Source organism: Callithrix jacchus, chromosome 9 (assembly GCF_049354715.1).
Source record: "Callithrix jacchus isolate 240 chromosome 9, calJac240_pri, whole genome shotgun sequence".
Taxonomy (NCBI): Eukaryota; Metazoa; Chordata; class Mammalia; order Primates; family Cebidae; genus Callithrix; species Callithrix jacchus.
This window is the reverse complement of record NC_133510.1, coordinates 47,729,036-47,753,161: the sequence shown is the minus strand read 5'-3', so window position 1 is coordinate 47,753,161 and position 24,126 is coordinate 47,729,036. Positions and strand designations below refer to the sequence as shown.

The 24,126-nt window shown below is 35.3% G+C and overlaps 1 protein-coding gene across 33 annotated transcripts in view; it reads right to left on the bottom strand.

Moving 5' to 3' along the window:
- Positions 1 to 1,841: 1,841 nt before the first annotated feature.
- SOX5 (SRY-box transcription factor 5) overlaps positions 1,842 to 24,126 on the bottom strand; it is a 1,034,770-nt gene continuing 1,012,485 nt past the window's right edge. For all 33 annotated transcript variants that reach the window (XM_035258425.3, XM_078339089.1, XM_078339088.1 and 30 more), the window contains 4 exons: positions 17,897 to 18,005; positions 14,664 to 14,837; positions 8,580 to 8,796; positions 1,842 to 6,820 (listed from right to left, as the gene is read on the bottom strand). In XM_035258425.3, coding sequence (XP_035114316.1) covers positions 6,517 to 6,820; positions 8,580 to 8,796; positions 14,664 to 14,837; positions 17,897 to 18,005 — 804 coding nt within the window. In that variant the 3' untranslated portion in view covers positions 1,842 to 6,516. The remainder of the gene's footprint in view (positions 6,821 to 8,579; positions 8,797 to 14,663; positions 14,838 to 17,896; positions 18,006 to 24,126) is intronic.

Genomic DNA, 24,126 nt, shown 5'->3' with positions numbered 1-24,126 from the left:
ATGATGCTGTGAAGTTATATAGAGATGACTTCAGAACTTTTAAATTTGGTAAGAATGACAGTATAATGATTTTAAAAACACTTACGTGAACTTCAAACACCAGCAACTAAAATTGGCAAAATTGAAATTTTAAAAAACGGTGTCTTTTCACTATTGCCAGTATTTTTGTTGTTCAAGGCATTGGCAATAGGAAAATGATCTATTATTATATGCTAGTCCTAAATATTATGTAAGAAACTAAAAAAACAAAAAAAAAAAACAAGAAAAGAATGTTTTCAGGTAAACTTTATTTGGTAGAAGAAAGAGGGTGGTGGTTGGGGCTTTCCACCTTGGTGAGCCAAGTTTCCTAAACAGGCAAGATTTTCACCATCCACATATACTTAGCATATCCTGGTAATGTTATTTCCTGAAGAAATGTAGGAGGAGATCATGACCAAGGCAACCATAGGTGGTCTATTATAAACACCGTACAGAACGTTTACTTCTCAATTCCTACAATGGATATTCTCCTTTCAAAGAACCTCAATTTGTTTTTCAAATATTCAGTGGGTTGCAGTTTTATATGTTTGTTATATTTTTAGTGTTCCACTTGCCTGGAGTCTCTGAAGTCTACTGCTTTGCCATGATGGGCTACACAAGACAGGGAAACAAGGAGTGGCAACGTGGTGAAGAACAAAATGCCCTCCAAACAATAGAGAGGGATTGGGAGTGCCTTAAAACCTCAAACCCTTGCCTACTTACTGACCCTGTTTCAAGATTTTCTCAGAGGCCTAAAGAGAAAGTATGGTAGGTCACAAAAGCTGCAGAATTTGACATGCAAGAAAAGGTAGGCAGAGGAAGAGAAAAATATCATCCCCACCTCCTGGTTGTTTCGGAACATGGGAGTATGCCGAATGACTTAGAGCTTTCAAATAGCAAAAGCTTTGTTCTATCCCCAGAGATTCTGATTTGCTACATCTGGGGTTGGGCCCAGGAATCAACATTTTTCACTGTTAATTCTGAAGCAGGTGGTCCGTGGACCAGATTTTGTAAAATGCTTCTGTTAAGGGATATAGTGGGCAGTGTTTGTAGAATAAACCCTTTTATATACTTGTATTCATCTGAACCAAATCTTACCTGACCCATTGTCTTGATACCTATTTAAAAAATCCACACACCCACCCACCCACCCACCCACCCAACCAACCAACCAACCGAACACCCTCATATGAAACTATTACATATAGAACTATCAAGGTAGAAAAACATTATGGTGGAAGAGACAAGCAAAAATGGCCATTGAAAGGAAAGGAGACTTCTTGTTTTTAACATTCACTAAAAATGTTTAAGGTAGAACTCAGAGGCTAATGTTAAACAATTCAGAAATATCCATTATTCAAAATTAGATACCAGCGAGGTGAAAATTATTTATAGTTCTTAGTAATTTCATGATCTGAAATTTATAAATCTTCTATACAAACAAAAGAATAAAGCACAGTTCTAAAGCATAGAAACCCCCCAACCCAAACCCCAACCCAAGGAGAGTGTCCAGCCAGGGAAAACAACAATATTAAAGGTGCTTTAGACTGTTGGGTTTTCAATTGTATTGAGTCAATTACATATAAGAAGAGTATCTTTTGACAGTATAGTGAAGCTAGATCGTCTGAGTGAGATACATATTAACTCCTGACTGTCTTTCCCGGAATGTCCACAACTAAAAATTAAACCTTTAGTTCTCAAAGTCAGTAAGAGGGGTTAATTATATAAAAAACAAGATTAAATTTCCATACTTTTGTTCTTTTCATAACAAAACTAAGAATTACACCCTCATAACAATAATTGTGAAAAGAAACACAGTATAATAGGTAAAGAACACATTTGCTGTTTTTATTGGTGCCTTGCATGGCAGTAATACTGAAAAAGGAGAAAGCAAAAAAATAAAATAAAATAAAAAAACGAAAAACAGGTTGGTGGCAACCCACATCTTTTTTTTAAGAGCACATAAACTCCTGTTTTATTTTTATTGTGGCATGAATGATAACATAAAACCAAAAACATGAAAATATACAACTTATATTACACTATGTGTTATGAACAAAATATAAATCTATAACTCTATGTTATATTTACATAATTATTTATTTTATTAAATTTCAAGTGAGATGGTAGGTTGCACATACTTTGTTTTAAGCTCCAGGCATTTGATTGTCTCTTTTCTACATTTTTTTCCATTTCTACTTGTAAAATTCAAAATGTTAGAAGGACTAAGAGCTTTAGAGCCAGTGGAGCTATATAAATACTGTTTTAGTGAACCAGTGACAGAAACACTGGGGAGGACAGGAATCAATCAGTAGGAAACTCAGCACATCATCTTCAACCTGGGAAGTTGATAGTTATAGGAAACTTTAAAATTAAATACTCGAAAAGCCTGGCTAAACCGACAGCTATGCCCTACAAGACAAAGAGATACCTGAACCACTTTAAGTGGCCTTCATAGTTTTCCTTGCAGACCCCGTAAGTTTTATTTTACTATTAATTTGATAGACAAATATCTTATAAACCTGTTTGTAAATATACAGTTGTTTATTACAATTCAATAATTTACCCATTAGAATGAATGAAAGTGTAATTATTTTTTATGTTTTAAATGTGACATAATAGGTTTCTTCTGGGAATAGTCACAGCTTCTGGATTAAGAAAATATCTGAAGTTGGACCATAAAATGGTTAATTTTCTCTAAATGAATTAAGGTAAAATTCTACTCCAGAAATCAAAACTATAAAATAGTTTCACCAAAGAAAATTTTTTTATATTTGTTCTTTATAAGAGGATTTGGTTTTAACAATGATGATTATGTTCTTTGGGAGGGATTTTATACATGGTTAACTCTTAACTGCAGATGTCAAATGAACTTTAAAAATGGACTTAACTAATTTAGGTACAAATGTACTGAAGAATAGTTTTATATTTTATCCAACTGTAGTAACTTAATCACTAAGTTATTATTAGTAATTATAAATGAGTAACTTTATTTTCTCCAGTGATGTTCTCTTAAATTCATACAAAAACATTACTATTTTTAGAGAAACTGATTAGAACAACTATAAAAAACAGAATTCTGGAAAGATTATTTGTCAGTGTTGGGGCAAGTGTGTGTGTGTGTGTGTATGTATGTGTGTGTGTAAGAGAGAGAGAAAGGGAAAGAGATAAAGTGTGAACAGGTAGGTAAGAAAGCAGAGAGGAGGGAGACTGTGTTTTTGTTTGAACTTTTGATCTTACTCTCATTTTCTTTATCTTTTTTGGTCATTATGGGGCACAGAAAAAGAATACAGGGTTTTAGGATCCTCGACCAAAATTATCAATCAACCAAATGTCAAAAAGGCAATGTAGTAACACAGTAAGTTGCTATTCATAGCACCTTTTACCAAGTGATTTCTAAGCACTTTCAACATGAATATAACTGTTTTTGCTTTTGTTTTGGGGAAAACTAGGGCAAAGAAAATTTGATATCCAGTGAATTAACCATCAGAACAAGAGAACAGCATGCAGGGCTATGAACCTGCTTTTTGTTTCAGTTCATGCACAGTTTAGTCTCGGATATAAACGTAGCTAGGATTAACTTTTGAATTTCAGCAGTTAAAAGTCACCATTAACAATTTGTTTTCCCCTTCAAATAAAACAAAATAAAACAGAAAAAGACTAAACAGAAGTGTTGTCAATTCACTGGTGTGTTGTAATTGGTTTCAGCCACGAATGCCTTCAATGGCATCTACCTGGAGCTAAAACAAAGTATTCTTGTAGCCCAAAGTCATGAAATGAAAACAAAGCATCTTTTATAACATGGTGTGAAGTAAGTATCCAGCAAACGTGAGAGGTGAACCCACATAACTCAGAAGGAATTTGTTAACAAAGACAGAGAACAAATTTGTTAAAAATCTGTTTTCACATTGTACATAATAATGATATAAAAACAAGTGTCTAGTTTTTCCTTATCCAGAGTGCTTAAAAACAAAATAAAACAAAAAAAAATTGGCTCTAGATGACTGTGGCAATTAAATAACTAAAATGAGTGATGAGAGCATAAGTTAATTAAGATTGAACACGACCCTCCTATGAATTCACTCCTTTGTTTTAAACATCAGAACTGATATTGTTGGGGCCAACATTCTTAAAAAGGAGAAAACTTATGGAAGGAGAAGTAAAATTGTGTGGGTAAATGTGTGTGTGTATGTGTGTATATATGTGTATATATTTATATGCACACACACACATATATACATATACATACATATATGAATTGGAGATGGAAATTTGTTTTAAATATCTAACAGCTTATTGGCTGCACTTCCAAATCGGAGCAGAATAAAATAGAAGGGGAGAAATAAAATAAATTATACATAACTTACTAATCTGGGAACAGCTGACCATTATTATTATTACTATTATTATTATTTTATCATCATCATCATTATTACAACACTAGCAAAAAGAGGCAGTTCAAATGAAAATAAAGTCATCAAAAACGGGAAAAACAAACATAACAAAATCTCTGACATGCAGGATATGATCAGCTCCTCCAAGCAAAACCCCAGAGCAAGTCTTTTGAGAGAGAGAAAAATAAAAGGGTTTCTTCTTTTAATTTATATGTAAAAATCCAACTTTAGGGTGGTGTTTAGTGGGGGTGGAATAGGAAAATGATGACTGGAGTGAAACTATAGCACATCCAGCTACTAGCTGCAGTATTTACTATCTGATACTTCAATACAAATAATGGCAATTGACTTGAAATGATTTTGCATTTATTTGTACAGGCCCTACAACTGCCTTGGCGTTTGGCTGGCAAGATCTACATAAGCAGTCCCATCACATTCAGTTGTTGCTCTTCACAAATACTCTGCTTGAACCAAAGTTGGACTTCAGTGGATTCATCTGACAGCAAGGGAAGAGCAGTGGCAAGGATCCCTGGGTGCAGCCAGGCTCCATTTTGTTGGGCTGCAATGACTTTTAATTAAATCCTACTTTTTATGGCATGAACTACACATGGCCCACACTTCTGAAATGCTAAAGGCCTCCACCTCGTTTCATGGAGGGGTGAAAAATACCTTATAAAATCATCAGTTTCATTTCCTGATCAGGAAAGGATGGAATGTTGAAGAAATAAGCTAATTCTATTCATCTGAAAAATGGCCAAATATATTCAATGAAAACAATGATTGTTTTGCTCGAAATATCAACAGGAAAAACAAAGATCTCTAAGTAGCAAACATTAATAGAACCAACTGACCAGGGAGAAAGGACATCTGGGAACAGTTTGCTAGTAGCTTCCATGTTATACATGCACACCTCTATTACACAGGGCCACCTGATCCATCCAATAATAATCATATTAGACATTTAAAAATATAATTTCTGAGCCCTATACTTGGTTAAGTTGTCATTTGAAGTGCAAAGTCAAGGTCAAGATTATTTCTAGACCAGTCACTTGGGAGGATGTGGGATTTCATCCCCAGATGTGGGTTTAACTCACAATGGTCCAACGTTATTCCTATTAGTACCATAATCACACACATACATACACACAAAAATCCAAGATCAGAAAATATTTTTCTCTAAATTTCTTATGTCTCTCTCTCTTTTCACCTGAGAACAGCACCTACAGTTTCCATTAAAAAAAAAAAAAAAGTCAAATCTCACCAGCTGCTGGTATTTCAGGTTTTCTAAGGGATTGTCTAAGATATAACACTGTCCTAACTTAAGAAGGTACAGGAAAAAGGAAAGGGAAAAAATGAACTTGGTCAACACTTCAGTACAAATTTGGCACTTGCTCAAAGATGTAGTGTGGTGTGCAACAGATAAAGAAAGTCCTCTAAAGAAAATAATTGCTTATTTTGTGGTGGATAGCAAGTAAGTTAAAAACAGGCTCTTTTTCCCTCTTCCCCCTCATGCACAGACTTCCATCTTTAATGTATAGAGATGGAGAAGGTGGAGAGAAGTAAAGAGAAATTCATTTTTCTTTTTTTTCTGTCAGGTGCATTACAAAGAAAACAAATGAAAGAAAAGAAAAAGAAAAGGAAAAAACCCAGAAACCCCCCAAAACAAAACAAAACTTATTTCTTTTTAAAAATTGTAGCACAAAACAACAAAACACATTCACAAGCCACTTGTTGGCACTGTGTACCTGAGTGAGAATTTCTAGAACATTGTAGAACAAACAGCCATAAAGTTTATTAAAAAAAAAAAAAAGTTGACGGGTAAGACTTCAGTGCTTGGATGTAGCAGCTGAATTACTGGCATTATTTTACCCATAGCTTATTTCAATCTCTTGTTGTTGATACTGTTGTCTGCTTGTTGTATTTTTTTTTCTTTCCAAGCCTTTTGAGGCTGAGGTCTATTAGTCAGCTGATGTCCCAACTATTTAAGACTAACAGTTAAAGTAACAGTCAGTGTATGAGAAAGTTAATGTGCTTGGCCACTGGTAAGGATGAACCAGTTAGGGCTTCTTTAAGTCCTAAGGTCACAACAATCTTTTGACCCTTATCAGTTGGCTTGTCCTGCAATATGGTTTTCACTGTCACTCCCATAATCTACATCTGGATCATCCTCTTCCTCATCGTACTCATCATAAATTTCTCCATTGATGTCCTCGGCCTGTATCTCTTCTTTGATATGTGGCTCCTCTCCTTTCACACCGTAAGTGCTCTGGATAACAGGCATCCCAGGCTCTGGGCTGCTAGACACACTTGAGTGCTCCGAGGGCAGGTGAGGGGAGGGCATGCCAGCCATGGCGATGGCTCCAGGGTACACAACACCGGCAGTGGCAATGGGGATCTGTGCTTGTTGCCTGTCAAGAAAGGAATTTCCAAAAAGAGATCATGGGTGACTGAATAGTTAGATGTGGACTTTACTATTTGCTCAGCAACGTCCAATTCTAAGATAATGATTTTATCTAATTGTCTAACATTTTTCAAACTGTATCCAACTTTGACTTTAATACCTTACTTCTATGTAGTGCTTCATAAATTACAAGACCTTTACATGTATTGTTCATCTTATTCTTAATTCTGTTTTGTGACTACTGCTTTATTAAAAAAACTGAGGGTACAAAAAGATGAGGCAGAAGAACCCAGGTCCTTAACTCCAAGTTCATTTTTCCTTCACTATAACATGCAGAAATGGTATTTTTCCCTAGAATTAAACCTAAAGATAATTTCATTTTAATAGGAAAATCCGAAAGTATTAGAGTTCTCAAAATAAAATGCTCCTACCAGAACACACCAGAACTGAACAAATTCACACAGTCTACCGAGTCTCGAAAACAGCTTTAGCCTCATAGTGGTAGGAAGCAGGACCAGCTTCATGGATGTACAAACTGTGCAACTGCACTAATGTCCCATCCTTTGGGTTAAAGCTATGCTGCCACAGACTTGAAATTCCTAATAACTGTTTTTTTTTTTTTTTTTTTTTTAAATAAAGATGGGGTTTCACCATGTTGGCCAGGCTGGTCTTGAACTCCTGACCTCAGGTGATCCACCCACCTCGGCCTCCCAAAGTGCTAGGATTACAGGTGTGAGCCACCACACCCGGCCAAAATTCCTAATAACTTTTTAACAAGAGATTCTGTCTCCTCATTTTTGCAACTGGTCCTATAAATAACGTAGGTGGTCCTATAGAAAGGGATGAATAGATGATGTTCATTTATGCTCGTTTTTATTCATTCATATGTTTACTATGAATGAATTAACCCAAGAACTGTTGGGTTTTGTGTTTAGCTTTGTGAGGAGTCATGTGCTTGCATATGAATCACAGACCCCTGGACAGAGCATGCAGCCTCTTCCAAGGAACTGGAGGGGACAGAGCAGACTCGAAAAGGCTTTTATAAGTTATTCTCTGCGCATATTTAGAACAATATTTATTATTCTAAGTAGCTCTTAGGAACGAACTTCTATTTCAAAGAAAAACAGCCTTATTTTTGTGTTTGAGAGAATTCTGTAGAAGCAATGCATTTCTGTAGAACATCTACAACACTTTCAACGACCTTGCCACAGGAGCACTGTAAAACATCTTGGAGCTGTGTTCTCGGTTCAGAATGAAACTTCCTGTTCATAACCTTGTTGTGCACTACATATAATCCCTAGCTTGTGTGACCTACAAGGGCCACACATGTACCTTGATGGCTCACTAACCTCTCTATATTTAGAAATAAGTATTTTTTCTTTCGAAATGATTTTTTTTGTATTGTCTCAACAAAATTGTCAATTGTAGAATTGATCACGGTGAAGCTTAGGAGGTAATGCAAACCAATGAAGAAAAGAACCAGTTATACTTCTAAGTTTTTAATAGAAAGCTTCAAAATTATTTACTTGTAGTGATCTTATTTTTAAACTAGTTGTTAACAAATCTCATGTTAGAGCTAGGAACTTGCAGTGGATTCATATGGATATATTTTTCAAGACCATGTGGGAGACTGTTAGTCTCTGAAAATACTCTGAGCTCAGATTCTCTTTCAAAATGCCTCTTTGCAACTGAACAAATATGTTTCACATCCCATTAAGTATAACAGGAAGTTTGCCCCATGAGAATAATGACTGAAGGGTCCATACCCAACATTGAAGTACTGCCGCATCTCCTGCCGCCTGTTGCGCATGATTGCCTTGTATTCACCAATGCGCAGCTTTTTGCCATCCACGAGGCAGGTGCGCTTTGGCCTGGGCTTGTACTTATAGTCAGGGTACTTCTCCAGGTGCTGCTTGCTGAGACGGGCTTGCTCCTCATAATATGGCTGTTTCTCTAGGTTTGTCATAGCTTTCCAGCGAGATCCTATGAAGAAAGAAGGTTAGGATGCCAATTTGCATAGCTTCGAAGCATTCTAAAAAGAGATATAGCTGAGAACAAGAAAATCTAAAGTAGGGATGTTGGCCAAAACCCAGAAATACATAAACCTGTTTTTGATTAGCGAGATCCCACAAGAACAGAGGTAGTGGTGGTTTTGTACCTAAAGATATAAACACTAGGCCATTCATTTTTTTTCTGGCTTGAATTCATAGTTTAGCCAAACTTCTGTATTATGTACCCAAAAGCTCATAATTTAATGAATATATTTCTCATTTCTACATTAGATCATAATTCACGTGTGAACAAAAAAGTTCCATAATATTTTATCACACATTTTGAGTCTGAGCCTAATTATCTAGTTGTTGAGTATTTTATGCGGGAGATGTTTTTTACTACAAAAGTTCCTAACATATATCATGTAGTCTCACCCTCCCCAAAGTGTTTAAGTATTTTATGCTTATGAAAATGATAGTAATTAAAAATTCATTTTATTAACCATTTAATTATACTTAAAATTATAATAGTAATCAACATGGACTGAATAACTACTATGTGCCATATACTATGCTAAAAGCTTAACATACATTATCCTTTTCCTACCTTTCACCTTGATCTTATAAGACAGACAGCATTTCTATCTATTTTCATAGATGAGAAAATTGAGATTCAAACTAACCTAGCCAGGGCCATAATGAACTGCAGATCTGTGGCTCAAACTCAGATTTGACAGAACTTAAATTGTGCTATAATGTATGGCATTTCCTGTATATGGCCACCTAAAAATATAGCAGAAGTCACTATTACAGTAAGTGTGTACTGAGTAAGATTTTCTTTTAATAAATCGATTTCAATAACATACAAAGATGTCACTTCCCATAATATAGTCTGCATTTGCAATAATAACTCAAATTGTTTCCCCCTTTCTTTTCACTATTAATTTTGGTGTGGATTTAGTTGGGATTAAAAAAGACAAGTTTGAAGCTTAAATACAAATAGTTTCTGCTAATTCACATTTTCGATATGGTTTAAAATGTTGATTCTGTCAAAGTTTTTTTCAAATAGAAGTGGTAGTAATAGTGTTTACTTTTTATTAAGAGAGAGTTAAAAATCTATTTGCAGATGAAGTGTGTGTTTATCTGCAAATAGTCATCTCAACTCAACCCGAATGTACAAAGAATGAAAAATGACAACTGGGATATAGCTACCAAATGGTCTTTTACCTGCCTTTAAATGTCATCTAAGTAAGATCTTAGAAGCTTTTGAATGAGTTTATTACTCACCCATAACACCATATATTAAATGCAAATAACTCACTGTTGAATAGTTCTTACCTACACCTGTAGAGCATTCCTCATATAGGCTGTTACATTTATTAAAGCATGCAGGGAAAGAGGCAATATCTCTTCCCTTAGAAATGTTGAAACTTTTTCCCTTAGAAATTGGAAGAGATATTGCATAGGTATAAATATAATTTTTTCCAAATCTAGAAAGCCAATATGAATTTATTCTATTTACAATAAAAACTCAGGTTACAGTTTAAATAATAAAGTTTCTTTTTCCACTCCTTTCTTAAACTTCTATTTAAATAGCATTATCCAAAATTAAGTTGGTTGGTCAAGCCATACCATTCGTAGGTATAATCTCAAACTCCTGTTGGCCCAGCATTATTCTCTGAAGATACTTGAATATCATTATGTTATTCTCAGGGTATTTATAAACACAGATATGGTTATAATACTATTAAACTAGAACAACTCTTTTCATGGAGTTTCTTCCAAGCATTTATACCAGTTTTTTAAACTTCAGATCAGGGAGTGGAAAGGGAGCTTACTCTAAATAACTCACAAATAGAAATACACTGAAAAATGGATCAAGGATGGTTCATCTGGTGTAAAATCTATTAGCTATCTTTATCCCAAAATTCAAAAATGAAACCAGCATTTTCAATTAGAATAGGAATTGCCAAAGACTCTTCCCTAAGTTTAAATTATCTACAAGCCAAAAAGCTTTTGCTCTTCAAAGGAAAGAAATGTATATGCTTTGAAGTAATCTGCCTTGGAATGTGAGAGTTGTTTTTATATTCCTACTATGTGCATAATGTTGTATTAATTACTGATATGAAGTAGTGAGTGAATAAAAAAGTTATAGTTCCTGTCTCTTTGAAGCTTATATTCAATCATGGAATACACATTAAATATCTAATTATAAAATTTATTTTCCTTATAGTTGTGGAAAGTGCAGGAAAGTAAGAGAACATATGATAAGGAGGTGAGATCAATCCTCTGCAGGTCAGCAAGGCTTTGCTGTAGGAATGACTCCTCTGGGGATCACAAAGAGAAGAACATCCTATTGAGGAAGAATATAATACTTGAGGTCTTTCAGTGGAAAGAGGAATTAGACTAACTTAAGGAAAGCTGGTCTGGCTTAAAAAAAGAGGAAAAAAAAGATGCATGTATATCAAGAAATGGGATGATAAAAGATGTGTAAATTCTTAGATAAGTTTGTTTCTAAATCTGGCATGAGTGGGAATTACAAAATAGTTTAACTCCTGATAGTATAATTTCTCTGAAAGTATCACTGAATCTAAATTACATTTTAAAATATGGTCATATAATAATTCCAAGTCTTTTCAAGAATTAAGATAGCTAAGCACAAACTGGGGCAAATGGCTAGCTACTACATTTTATGACAGTACAGAGCAATGTTTCCATGTGGTGGTAAATCCAGTTTTCATTTTCAAAACAGTAACACTGAGTTAGGTTAACCAACTGACAAGTTTGGTTTTGATTTCAATGGCTTTGCAGGTACGATAACCATTGTATTCAGCTGAGGTGTTAACTAACCCCTGAAACACACTTGATGAGAATGATAGAAAGCATTTTGGGTATCACCAAAAAAAGATAAAAAATATCTACTTAATTTGGGCGTGGCTGGCTGCTTACTCTGTATTGATGTCCAGGGAGTTTATTCCCTGCTGCTTTCAAAAGGTTGGCCTTTTAGAATAAAAAAGCAGAGAAGGACAATTGGGTTTTCCTCCTGATGAGAAAAGAGGAAGTTTCAATCAAAAATATTTGATGCTCTAAATAGAGCGGAATAAAAAGGTCCTATAATTATTCCTTTCCTTTCTAAATCTGGCAATACACTAAAAGTGAAGAGTTTGAGCTGAGGAACATTGTCATCTCCATGGGGTCTGTAATGAATTTACACATTCTACTCCAACTACTGTATATGTAATCAGAAAAAGATGTCCCTCATCCCCTGATCTAGCGCCAAGCAGTAAAAGGTGATTCCTTATGTTAACAATTTCAGCAGAATGGCTTATTAAAACCAGATTTTAGGGTATTATAAAATGCTTAGAAGCCCTTTAAAATGTCAACTAGGATCCCCAGAGACTACGGAAAATGTCAACCCAGCTCAAGCGCCTGTTTTAAGCAGAATGAATTAGCGGCATGCTGTCGAGGCTGTTATCCAAAACAATCAGCAAAGAGGAAAACATCAAGCTTTCTTTGTACTTTTGTATGAAATGGGCCATTTAGAATGCTCTTGTGAATATTTGACAGTCACTTATTTATTTAAAGCTGTGACTAAATACTGAGGCCCAAAACACCTCAATGTTTTTTTTGTTCCCAAATATAAATGTTGTATCTTTTAATAATACATTTTCATCAGAAAGACTGAAATTAGGCAGTATTCTCTTTCATGTTGTCTATTATGATATAATCATATGGTCATTCTAATATCCTTTCCCTTAGATCAGAAGGGAATTATCTTAGCCAGTCATCTCTTTTCCAAGGAGGCTTTTGCTACATTTCCTAAAATATCATTTCATCAAAACTGGTATTTCTTATAGTTAAGATAGTTTTAATTGGTGATTATCACCTTTTTGGTATTCAGACACATGAGTTGAATAATATAAAGCCAATTTTGAAATCTTAGCATTTGACTTCTTCTTTATTCTGACAATTTTGGATGTATAATTTGGGAATAACTGATACATTAAAACTTGAAATATGCTTACATAAAGTATTCTTTTCTAGAGTTTTTCCAGATGAAACTGGTATGTTGTTTTGTAAAGATGGGAAATTTCATATGGAAGGTAGACTATAGTCACAAAAAGGAAAAACAGACCAGCACTGGTGGAGATGTAAAAAAATATGGATTTCCTCTTGATCAGTTCAAGTTTTTGATTATGCACGATATATATTTTTACACACAGATTTTCATATTTTCTATCTGTACTACTGAAAGCTTTGTATGTTCATGTCTTTTTAGATAAGATTTAGGTGAAAAATGAGATACAAGTTTAAGTGGCTAATGGTTTCTGTTTTGATCCCATTACGAATGCACCTTGTGGACTGGGTGGCATCTATTACCTTTGTTGAGAATATGGGATCATAAAAACTCATGCGGCCGGAAGAGGTGGCTCACACCTGTAATCCTAGCACTTTGGGAGCCTGAGGCAGGTGGATTATCTGAGGTCAGAAGTTCGAGACCAGCCTGGCCAAAATACAAAATTAGTTGGCTATGGCTGCCCGCACCTGTAATCCCAGCTACTCAGGAGGCTGAGGCAGAAAAACTGCTTGAACCTGGGAGGCAGAGGTTGCAGTGAGCTGAGATCGCACCACTGCACTCCAGCCTGGGTGGTAAATCGAGACTCCATCTCCCAAAAAAAACAAAAACAAAAACCTCATCAATATGTTAGCCATTTATAGATGATCGGTAAAGAATCAAAAGTGGTACTATCATTATAAACTCCATGTAATTCCAAGTGCACCACGAATTTGAATAAAGCCTTAATAATTTTGACAAATTTGGTTACTTGTTAAAGCCAACATTTTCTGATCAAATATTTCTATTTTATTTTTATCATTAAACTCTTAGAAGTCACAGAGTGAGTAATCAAAATTTTCTTAGATTGTCGAGTATTTGGCCATCAGGCTACTTGAAGGTGAAGATTATGAAGACAAAGGTATTGATGAAGATAATGATAATTACAATGATAATGATAATTACAATGATAATGATGTCAAGGTAAGGCACAAAAGCAATGGAATCTTCTCTTTTTTTTCCCCTGGGACCTGAATTGTTCTATAATAGGTATCTTTTTAATCTGCACTGTATCTTCCCAACCATTTTTCCTGTGTGCTTCAGTGTCTGTGTAGGTAGAGTAAATATGTACTTTGTTTTCTGTTAAATTGAATGTTGCAATGGCAGAAAAGTCTCCTTTTAATTATCCTGAGAAGTATTAAAAATTATTCTTACTAAAAGTATCTTTAGTTCTCAAGGTTACTAAAAGTATAAATGTAGAAATGTACACTCTACATCTTCCTGTGTTCTGAGAATCTAAAGCTGATTTTCAATTGTAGCACTGGAATAAATATCTTCACCACCTCCACCCTCACCCCCACAACATGATGAATTCTACAAACAAAACTCCTTATCCTTCTGTTACAGAGGATGATGAGAGAGGAAGGAGACCTTAAGATTACAATAAGTTGTCTATAGTATGCAATGAAATGAATAAAAGTGATCAGTAGCAATGTCTAGTGACTCATGTGAAAGCAACTTTTTTCTCAGCCTTAGTAAAAGTATTTCTAATTTTTGAAGATGATAAAGCATTAAAATAATTAGTATGAAAACAGACAGCTAAATGAGCTATAGAAATATGGTATATTTCCCAATGAACATGGAATGCTTCATCAACAGAAGAAGCCTCAATGACGATGCTTATTTTCTGGATAAGCAGATATCATGAGCTACATGGCCTCCAAATCCAGGATCCTCCCACAGCTGCAGGAAACAGGGCAGTGCCTTTATTCCATATGTCACTTAGTTCTTAATGTTTTTCTTACCCAATATCTTGCTGATGTTGGAGTTGTGCATGTCAGGAAAGGCTTGAAGGATCTTTCTCCGTTCATCTTTAGCCCATACCATGAAGGCATTCATTGGACGCTTTATGTGGGGTTCATTGCTACCACGTCCTCTGGATTCCCTATAAATTCTTGACTCTGAGACTCCAGCACTTCCTAAAAACAGGACATACCACTTCGTGTTAGTGTTAAAACTTTTGGCAACTCTTTTCCTTGCATTCCTATTTTTTAGTCTATTAAGATATCTGAAAACAAAAAGTACTTCTGATAATGGCACTTCTAGTTCTTAAGACAGATGCTTGTTTATGAAGTTTTTGTGATAAGTCTTGTGGTGGCAAATGTTCTATTTGTATTTTTAACCCATTTCTAATCTGTTTTCTCTTTCTTTTAGTGAACTGTTTCCCCATTTACTTTCAAAAGCTCACAATAAACTCCAAAATGCAATTTTTGATGCAATTTGGAAAGAGAATAGTTAGATTAAATCAATAGGCATGCCAGTAGTGTAGAAATATGACATAGGTAAAGAAGTAGAGATAAATTTGGCAGAATGGATGATTATAGGGGAGGATATATTTTTGCTAAAGACTGTCTGAACATATGTAAATAAAAACACCAAATTTTGAGGTTAAAAACAGTATAGATATTTCCCTGTAACATAATTGTCTTTTCTTTGAAATTATATGCTGATAAATACATAACATATGCTGATACAGCAATGACAGATCTGCCCCCCAAATATATGTAAAAATGGTATGGAAAAGAACAAATAAACAGTTATATTACTCTAGTTTCTTAAGGAGTCTAAAGTGACATGTTTAAGGTGAGAAAACTAATAATTTCCCTTGAATTTTCCCCCTAATATCTAAAGTTATCCAAAGAGTCCCATGGACAGTTACATTTCAATCAGTAAGATTCACAGATGATAAAACACAACTAATGAGTTAACAGTGATAGCTCTGGAAGATGCATTCACTCCTCCAGCCTTATGCGACTCTTAGAATGGCTTCAGCAGACTAAATAGCTTCCAAGATACTTGAGTTTAGGCAAACAAAAAATAAGGAGAACCAGTAGAACTCTGACGGTAGATTTTCACTGGTTATTATCACAAAGGCTGTAGATGTATTTTGGTGGTATCTAAAAGTTGAAAAATACTTTGGGGATTTCTAGAGACTGTATTATCAACAAAAGCACTGCTTCTCTTTTCTTGCTTTGCATTTGTTCCTCATTTTTTCTTTTTTAAATTTGAAGAAACAGGAATCCAACAAAATTGCCCAAATTTGAAGACCTCTATAGCGACACATTAAAAACAGCATACCTGTTGGTGACATTTCTCAATATTTCTCATTAATAACATGCTCTTTGGTTTAATGAAAAGTGGAAAATACTGTACATATAAGCATGATTGAATTTAACTAATGACAGCAACAAAAACTTTGATGTTTTAAAGCTGATTACTGTGGGTTTATTTTATCATGCTAATATAGCTTAAAATTTATGAAATGTGTTATTACCAGTAATTGTCTTTTATTGACAAAATAAGTGCAAATATATGGCAACATCTTCCTAAAATAGGTTCGTAACTAGCAAATGATCATTTGCACATCTGCCTTTCCTTGTTCTTACACCTTAGAGCGACATAAGCAATAAAATGAACATTATGTGTCTTCATCAAATCTAAACAAGCTCTTTAAATGTATACAGGCTAGGTTTATCTTAGCTAACTGAAGTAGAAAATAGAAAATGTTTGTGACATTAGACTAGAAAAATGCAGAGTGAATCAAATTGAATGAAATTCAGTTTTGAAAGAATTATGTGTTTCAATGTTCAGGTTTGTTTAGTCCCTTGACTCGTATAGACCTGGTCTTAAAAGTAGAATTGGCCCAAGGCACGGAGTAGGGAGCTGTGTATATTGGAGGATTCAAGGGGACCCTCTCTTAAAGTATGCATCTCATTGGTTTGCCCTGGTGCAGCACTCTTTTCTATATGCAGGGAACTTCCCCGTAGTGGTAACAAAGTTGAGAGCTGTGTCACCAAAGGGACACTTAAAAAGCATGTATGTTACCTGACAGTAGGGCGATGTTCCCAGTCAGGGTATTGTATAAGAAGAACAGCACGTTCTTCTTTTTCCCTCTTTGCTATGCTATTAAAAATCAGAGTATCAATTGAATTTGTTGTCACTGTGGATGTTCAGAATGTTCAGAGATGACACAGAAAACAGAAGTCTAGAGGCCTATGAGAGGGGAGCATAAAGCCGTGCAGCTGGATTCTAGTTAGGTTATAGAGAGTGGACAGGACTCTTGACTATGCAATACATAACACTGGAGAGGAGGGTTCCAAAATGTAAAAAAATATCCTGGAAATGTCCTCTGAGCTATGTATTCTGGTTAGGGCTTGGCAAATGGAAACTTAAGAATGAGCTGACAGAGACAAAATTCTGAAAATGTTTGTTTTGGGTACAAGAAAAAGGGAAGCGAGGCTGTGTGCAGCAGCTCATGCCTGTAATCCTTGCACTTTGGGAGGTTGAGGTGGGAGGATCACTTGAGGCCAGGAGTTTGAGACCAGCCTGGACAACACAGTGAGTCCTTGTCCCTACAAAAAAAGTATATACACATGCACGCACACGCACACACACACACGCACATGCACATATATACACACACCCATATATGCTGGGCATGTTGGCATGCACCTATAGTCCTAGCTTCTCTGGAGGCTGAGGTGAAAGGATCACTTGAGCCTGGGAAGCTAAGGCTGCAGTGAGCCATGACTGTATTACTACACTCTAGCTTGGGCTACAAAGCAGGACTCTGTCTCAAAAAGAAAAAAAAAAAGACAAAGAAGGAAAGAAATAGGGAAGTGAGGGATGGAGTAGCTGGTGATTAAGGGCATTTGCTTTAGAATCATGCCATCTCAATTCAGTTCCTGCCTGTGGCACATAGAGCTCTCTGACCTGGGGAAAATGCTTCAAAACTCTTGAGGCTCAGACTCTTTCTCTGCAATGGGACTTATCATAGTTGACTAGGAATTAAATGAGATGATTCATGCAAAGCACTCAGCAGGGTGCTTAGCACATGGGAACTGCTCAGTTTATGTGACCTCTTATTGTAATGATCAGGTATGAGGTGGCTGTCTAGTCTATTTTTTAGCAGTTTTAATTAGCACAAAATAGACACTATCGTGCATTATTGGAATATATATGAACAATTTTCACAAACCATCAGAATCTCCACTCAGATTGAAATCCATCATTGCATGGCTAAATTTTCCTTCTTCATTCTGTTTAACTGCCAGTTGCTGAGTCAGACTCTCCAGTGTTGTTTTTTCCTTTAAAAAAATTACAATGAGAGATCAGTCTAGGAATTACAATTATTTGAAGACATTTTATTTTCTTGGGCCGTATGTAATACATTAGCCTCTGGAAAGGATGCAATGTTGATTTATTCCCCTTTGCACGTTCAGCACATTAAGCTGAAGTCATTAAGGGAATGATCAGCGGGATTTTTGAAGGAACTCCGATTCTCATAGCCTCAATAAAGTCTTGGCATTTGGGTTTGGTATGCCTAAAGGATATATGCCGGGATCCTTGGAGATAACCTTCCCACATCACAAAATGTGCACAGAAAGTTCATGGAAACAACCTGTTTTACATTTGGAATGTCTGCTTTATTTTTGGCCAGACAGTAGAAGTATAGGAGTGGCATGGAGCCCAGAGAAAGTCTTCCAATAGTCAGGTGACCAAATAATAGAAACATAATTCACAGTAGTGCCCTCTGGTTGCCATCTTCCCAAATGCCATCTGCATTCCTCATGCAAGGGTAATGAAGACGTTTAAATATTCATTGCTAATTGCTTGTCAAGTCTCTGTACATCCAATGTGAGTGCCTGCTACTTGGACCACAATTTGATTTGGATTGCTAAGCCAAAATATTGAGTTGGCGAATTATTTGAGACACAAATATACCAAAATTAGATCTACAGAGACATCAAGTTGTTGAGGCATGCAGTGCACGATTTACATTCATGGAGAACACAGCATTACAAAATAAATTTTTTCAAGAAAAATATAATGCTTAATCTATAAACCACATGAGACATGAAACTACTGTCAGATTAAGAAACTGGGTGACTTAGGAACAGAAAAAGCATGTAATGAAAGGCTGGTAACTTCCTGTTGAACTTCCTAGCATTGCTCTGAGGATGATGCAGTTCTAAAACGGTTTAAAGAAAGCATCCATTGGACCTCGTAACATTGTCTCAAGTTTCTTTATAAATTATTCACCTGGTTTCTGAGGAACGTAGTCATGAATCATACTAGTGAACCACATACACTGCAGAACTGCTATTGACACCATAAAATGTTCACAGAAAGTAATCAATGATTTAAGATAATTATGTTATGGATAAAGGGCCCAACTAATGTTCCCATGAAGAACCAATAAGATCCTAAAATTCTTAATACAGTAGATGCTTTATCTCAATGAAGTCTCTGACAATGTGACAATTATACATACTAGATTAAAAATTCTCTTAAGTTAGGGGCCTTGAAACTCCTGTAGTTTATTCATCAAAGTATGTACATTCTTTAATGGAAAACTATTTTTAAATTGTCAATCAGTATAAAATATAGTAGAGAAACTGGAGACAAAATAGTTTATATGAACTTGGTTCTACAGAATTAAATGGTATTAAAGTTGAAATAAGTTACATATTTAAAACTGTAGAATCTGACTCGATTTGTTTTGTGTGTGAAGTTGTTGTTTTCAGCTGCTTTATATGTTTTGGATGTCTTTCGCAGAGAGAGTCAGCTGTATATATTCAGCTGAGCTCAGGAACATCAAGGACACCAGCTTAACAGACTTTCTTTACAGTAAATGTAGCTGTTAAAACAAAAGACAGTTACATTTTAAAACACACACACACACATTCCATCAACGTGATCTGATAGTCCTCGGGTCAATGAAGACTTTACTGTACTCTCTTTGAGGAATGTATTGGGCTTGGATCACCTCTCAGCTTTTGATTTAACAGTACAGGGCAATAATACTACACATTTTCTAGATAGTTTTCCATTCTGAAGCAAAGTCTTTCAAGAAGAAAGAACGAAATGAACTCAATCAAAGTAGAAAAAGAATGACACATTAAGCAACTTTCAAGATTCTGAGTTCAGCTCTACAGATGCTGTGCTCTTACCAAGAGACTAAAATTAATAAATATGAGCGGGAAAGTCACAGTCAGTTTTTACAGTAAGTAACTCATAACTATCCACCACTAATGCACACTTGGGGAAGTCACGCTCAGTTTTTACAATTAGTAACCTATAACTATCCACCACTAATGCACACAATATTAATAAACAATCCAATTAGCTACCCAAAAGTGAAATTTACTATGCTTCTAAGAGGATGTCAGTGGGACACAGTGGAAGTCAGCCCGGTAAGCTGTACTTGCTCATAACCCTCTGTATAGTAATTTAAGCTAACGGACATGTGAACAGGAAAAAGGGGAAGCAACTGCAGGAATTGGAGAACGTGAGGTATGCCTTTAATTAAAACACATTACAACAGCATGTAAATCAAAATGATAACACTGCCACATTTTTTTAAAAAGTGTGGACAATAAATTCAGAAGACAAGGAAAACTGATGTGAGGAGGAGATAATTAACAACTTAAGTGAAAAATAATTATCATATAATTCCATATGAAAACTGATCCTATAAAGTTGATATATAGTAGTTATGTATAAAAGTAGATATAAATTTATGTGGTTATGTGTCAAGGTAATATATTGAACCACCAAAAGAATAGATTAGATTTAAGAATAGTTCTCAAAAGTTTAAATTCAATTGAATGGCATATAAGAGGAGAAAGAATCAGACAAATGTTATTATAAAGCAGAAGAGCTGACACACTAGAAAAATCTCTCCTACTCTATTCTTTTAATCCCACCTGTCTCCGGCCATCACCTCTCTGAAAGAGTTCACCTATTCACTATCAGGTATAAAGCTCAACCATTTGAGATTCTGTTCTATGGGTTAAATATTTCCTTTTCTAAAAGGGTCTTTTCAAAAGAGCAAATACTACTGGAAAAGGTAATATTTTGATTCTCAAAGTTCTTATAAATAAATTAATCTTTTGAACTAGAGGCAGCTGGAACCTTTCAGGTATGAAAAGAGTTAAGTGGGAACATGTTGAAAATGGGAAACACCAAAGAAACTGATTTTAGGAAAACAAAAATAAATGTTGATGGGCACAAGTGACAATTTTTACCAATCTTACGATCTTAGCTCTGACTGGCTCTGATAAAAATCACGTTAGTCATAAGTTAGTGCAGAAAATAGCACCCCATTCCCCCATTTACAGACAAGTATTCTGGAACATAAATCCAGCGCAGCACTTAGGAATGCTAATCTGGAAATGACAACACTCATTAGTCTTCTCTCCTTTACCTTCTTTTCATTAGAAAGATAGCAAAAAACAAACAAACAAACAAAAACAAAAATGAAGAAAAGTCAATACATTTAAAGGAATACTTGACAAAATCCTAAATGCGCTGAATGATCTCAGAATAGAGGGCACAAAGAGATTAATTACCACAAAGCAGTCAAAATGCAAAAGTCCTGAGGTAAGGACCCAACAAGATGACCTGTATGCTTTCTCTCTTGAATAAGAACTAGCAATGGGCTAACAACTAGATTTTCTTTGCAAAAATGAGTCTTATCTGTCTAATCACGTCTTTACAACTCTGCAGGTTTGCTAAGATCAAAAGGAGAAACATTAGGTTAAGTCTGCCTAAAAACAGAGTTGAAAAAAATCTTCTGATTTTATGCTGACTTGAAGAAAGATCCAAGTGAATTGTATAATCTACAGAAGGAAGCTGTAGATCACATCATTTCCTGGGTGCAAATGAATAACTCCAAAATCTGACATACAGAGAACTATTATTAATGTATTGCGCTCTGTGACTTATTGAAAGACTTGCATAATGGAAAACAGCATGTATACTGTTTCCACATAATCCCAGGCTATGGTGGAAATCAACAAGGAGAGCCAAGAAATAGCTAAAGAGATACGGACACTTCGTTGATTGGAAGTGGTCAGTGTCAATTCATACTTCTAAGCCAAAACCATTCTGAATGGCAAAAGGCCACAGGGATTCATGGGAAGAGGACATTTTTGAGGTTAGAAAATAATGTGTTTTGGCAACAAGAATGTCACATTTTAGCCAAACTCTCTGCCATATATATTAGCTATACTGCTTTAGACAAATCAATTATCCTCCTTGAGTCCCAGAATCCTAATTTGTAAAATAATAGTAAAGCATGTGTTAGATTCTCATTTGTTTGAAGCTAAATATACTTTTAATATTATTTTTTAAATGTCAATCGGGAAAATTGAAAAGACAAGGAATCTAACAAGTAAGAATCACAGAAATAGTTATATCTGAGTATTAAGTAGTCTGTTATGATTATAAACTCTATTCCATATGACCAAATATGCATTTAAAAAGAGAATTTCGCTGGGCATGGTGGCTCACGCCTGTATTCCCAGCACTTTGAGAGGGCGAGATGGGTGGATTGCTTGAGGTCAATAATTCAAGACCAGCCTGGCCAACATGGCAAAACCCCATCTCTACTTAAAAAAAATACAAAAATTAGCCATGCATGGTGGTGCACGCCTATAGTCCCAGCTACTCAGCAGGCTGAAGCAGGAGATCGCTTGAACCCTGGAGGTGGAGGTTGCAGTGAGCCGAGACAGTGCTACTGAACTCCAGCCTGAGTAACAGAGCCAGACTCTGTCTCGAAAGAAAAAAAAAGAGAATTTTGGCGACAACTCTAAATATTGCCCAGATCGTCTATCATTTACCACAATGTATTCACTCATTGCTTTTTATTTCCATTTCATACTCAGGTATGAAGAGTTTCAGTTTTAGACTTAAGTCTAGTACGTATTTAACCCAAAAAGTTTTCCCTGCTCCATTATTTGGACTTAAAAAAATGAAAAATTCACTATTTTTGCAAAAATTCTAATAGACATCCTATGTTGATATTTCACAGAGCAATCAAAAAAAAGAACATGCAAACTGTGCTTTAGAGGCAGATATTTCCTTAGTTACCTAATCCTAAATTAAACAGTGCCTGAGTAGGTAAGTCCTCTGTTGCTCTCTGAAACTGCAATTTATCTAAGTGATGAGCTTTGCTCTCTGTCAGACACACATACACAAAGAGATGGGCTGTGGATCAGCTATCATAATGGACATCCCTGAAATAAAGCTCACAAAGCTATAAAACTCTAAAAAGCACATGCATGAAATGACAGAATAGAGTGTGACTGTCAAATGTTGACTCAGTAACAGTTAAACCTCTTCCGGCTGCACTTTTTTTATGGTCTCCTACTATATTAATGACACGGGAAGAAAGAAGAAACAAAAAAAGGTTTTTAACCCTCCAATTATGTGAACCTCACAGACCACCAAAGAAGATGAAAGATTATTTATAATGTCATAATGATTTATCAGTTGATTTTTTTCATCAGCTCAAGTAAAATATAGAGAAAGAATGCACAGGTCCACTCTTCAACCTCTTGGTTATTAATATCTCAATTTTTTAGAAAAAATCATCTACCCACATAATGTAACACTGCAAATGGGAGAAAAGGCTTTCTTGTAAGTTATGTATGAATGATATCTAAACTATATATGTGTATACACACTCACACAAACACACACTTTCCTCTAACTCTAACAAAAACACAAGTTGAAGAAATCTCTCACTAATTTTACCTCCATCAAGTGTGAATTTATCTATTAAAATATCCATAGACACTTTGGTTTTCTGGAATTTAGTAACCCATGAAGAAAATTCTTCTATCTACTTTCTCCATCAGAGAATGATAGCGAGATATGAACTGAGGGGTTGGAAAGGTCCATATACATACATCCTCTCATCTAGTCATCCACAAAATCCACCTTATCTAATTGTTTTTTTCCCCTTCTGAATTCTCTCATGAATTAAAACCAACAACTCGCTTCCACAATCTAATTTCCTTATATAAAATTTGGTAGCTAGCTTCATGAAAAGCTGCCTGTATAATTCTGATTCAATTTCTTAGGAGGTTAGTTTCATCAGGCAATCTGATCAAGTGAAATGTATTAGCAGATCAAGTTTTCTTAAGAAGTACTACAAAGTTGAAGATAGATTGGTTGGCTCAGAAACAAACAGTAGACAAATTTGAGAGTTTTGGGCTAGGGGAATAACTTCCCAAGATGGGAAAATGACTTGACAATATTGATAAATCCTTATTAATAATTTTCAAAGAAGTGATTTTAAAATGGGAGGAATATTTCAAAATTGATGACAAATATCTAATTCTGATTTTTATGAATAAGAGAGAAATTTAAATAACAATGACTTTAGCACTTAATTTATATTCCAGAAAAGATGGGGCT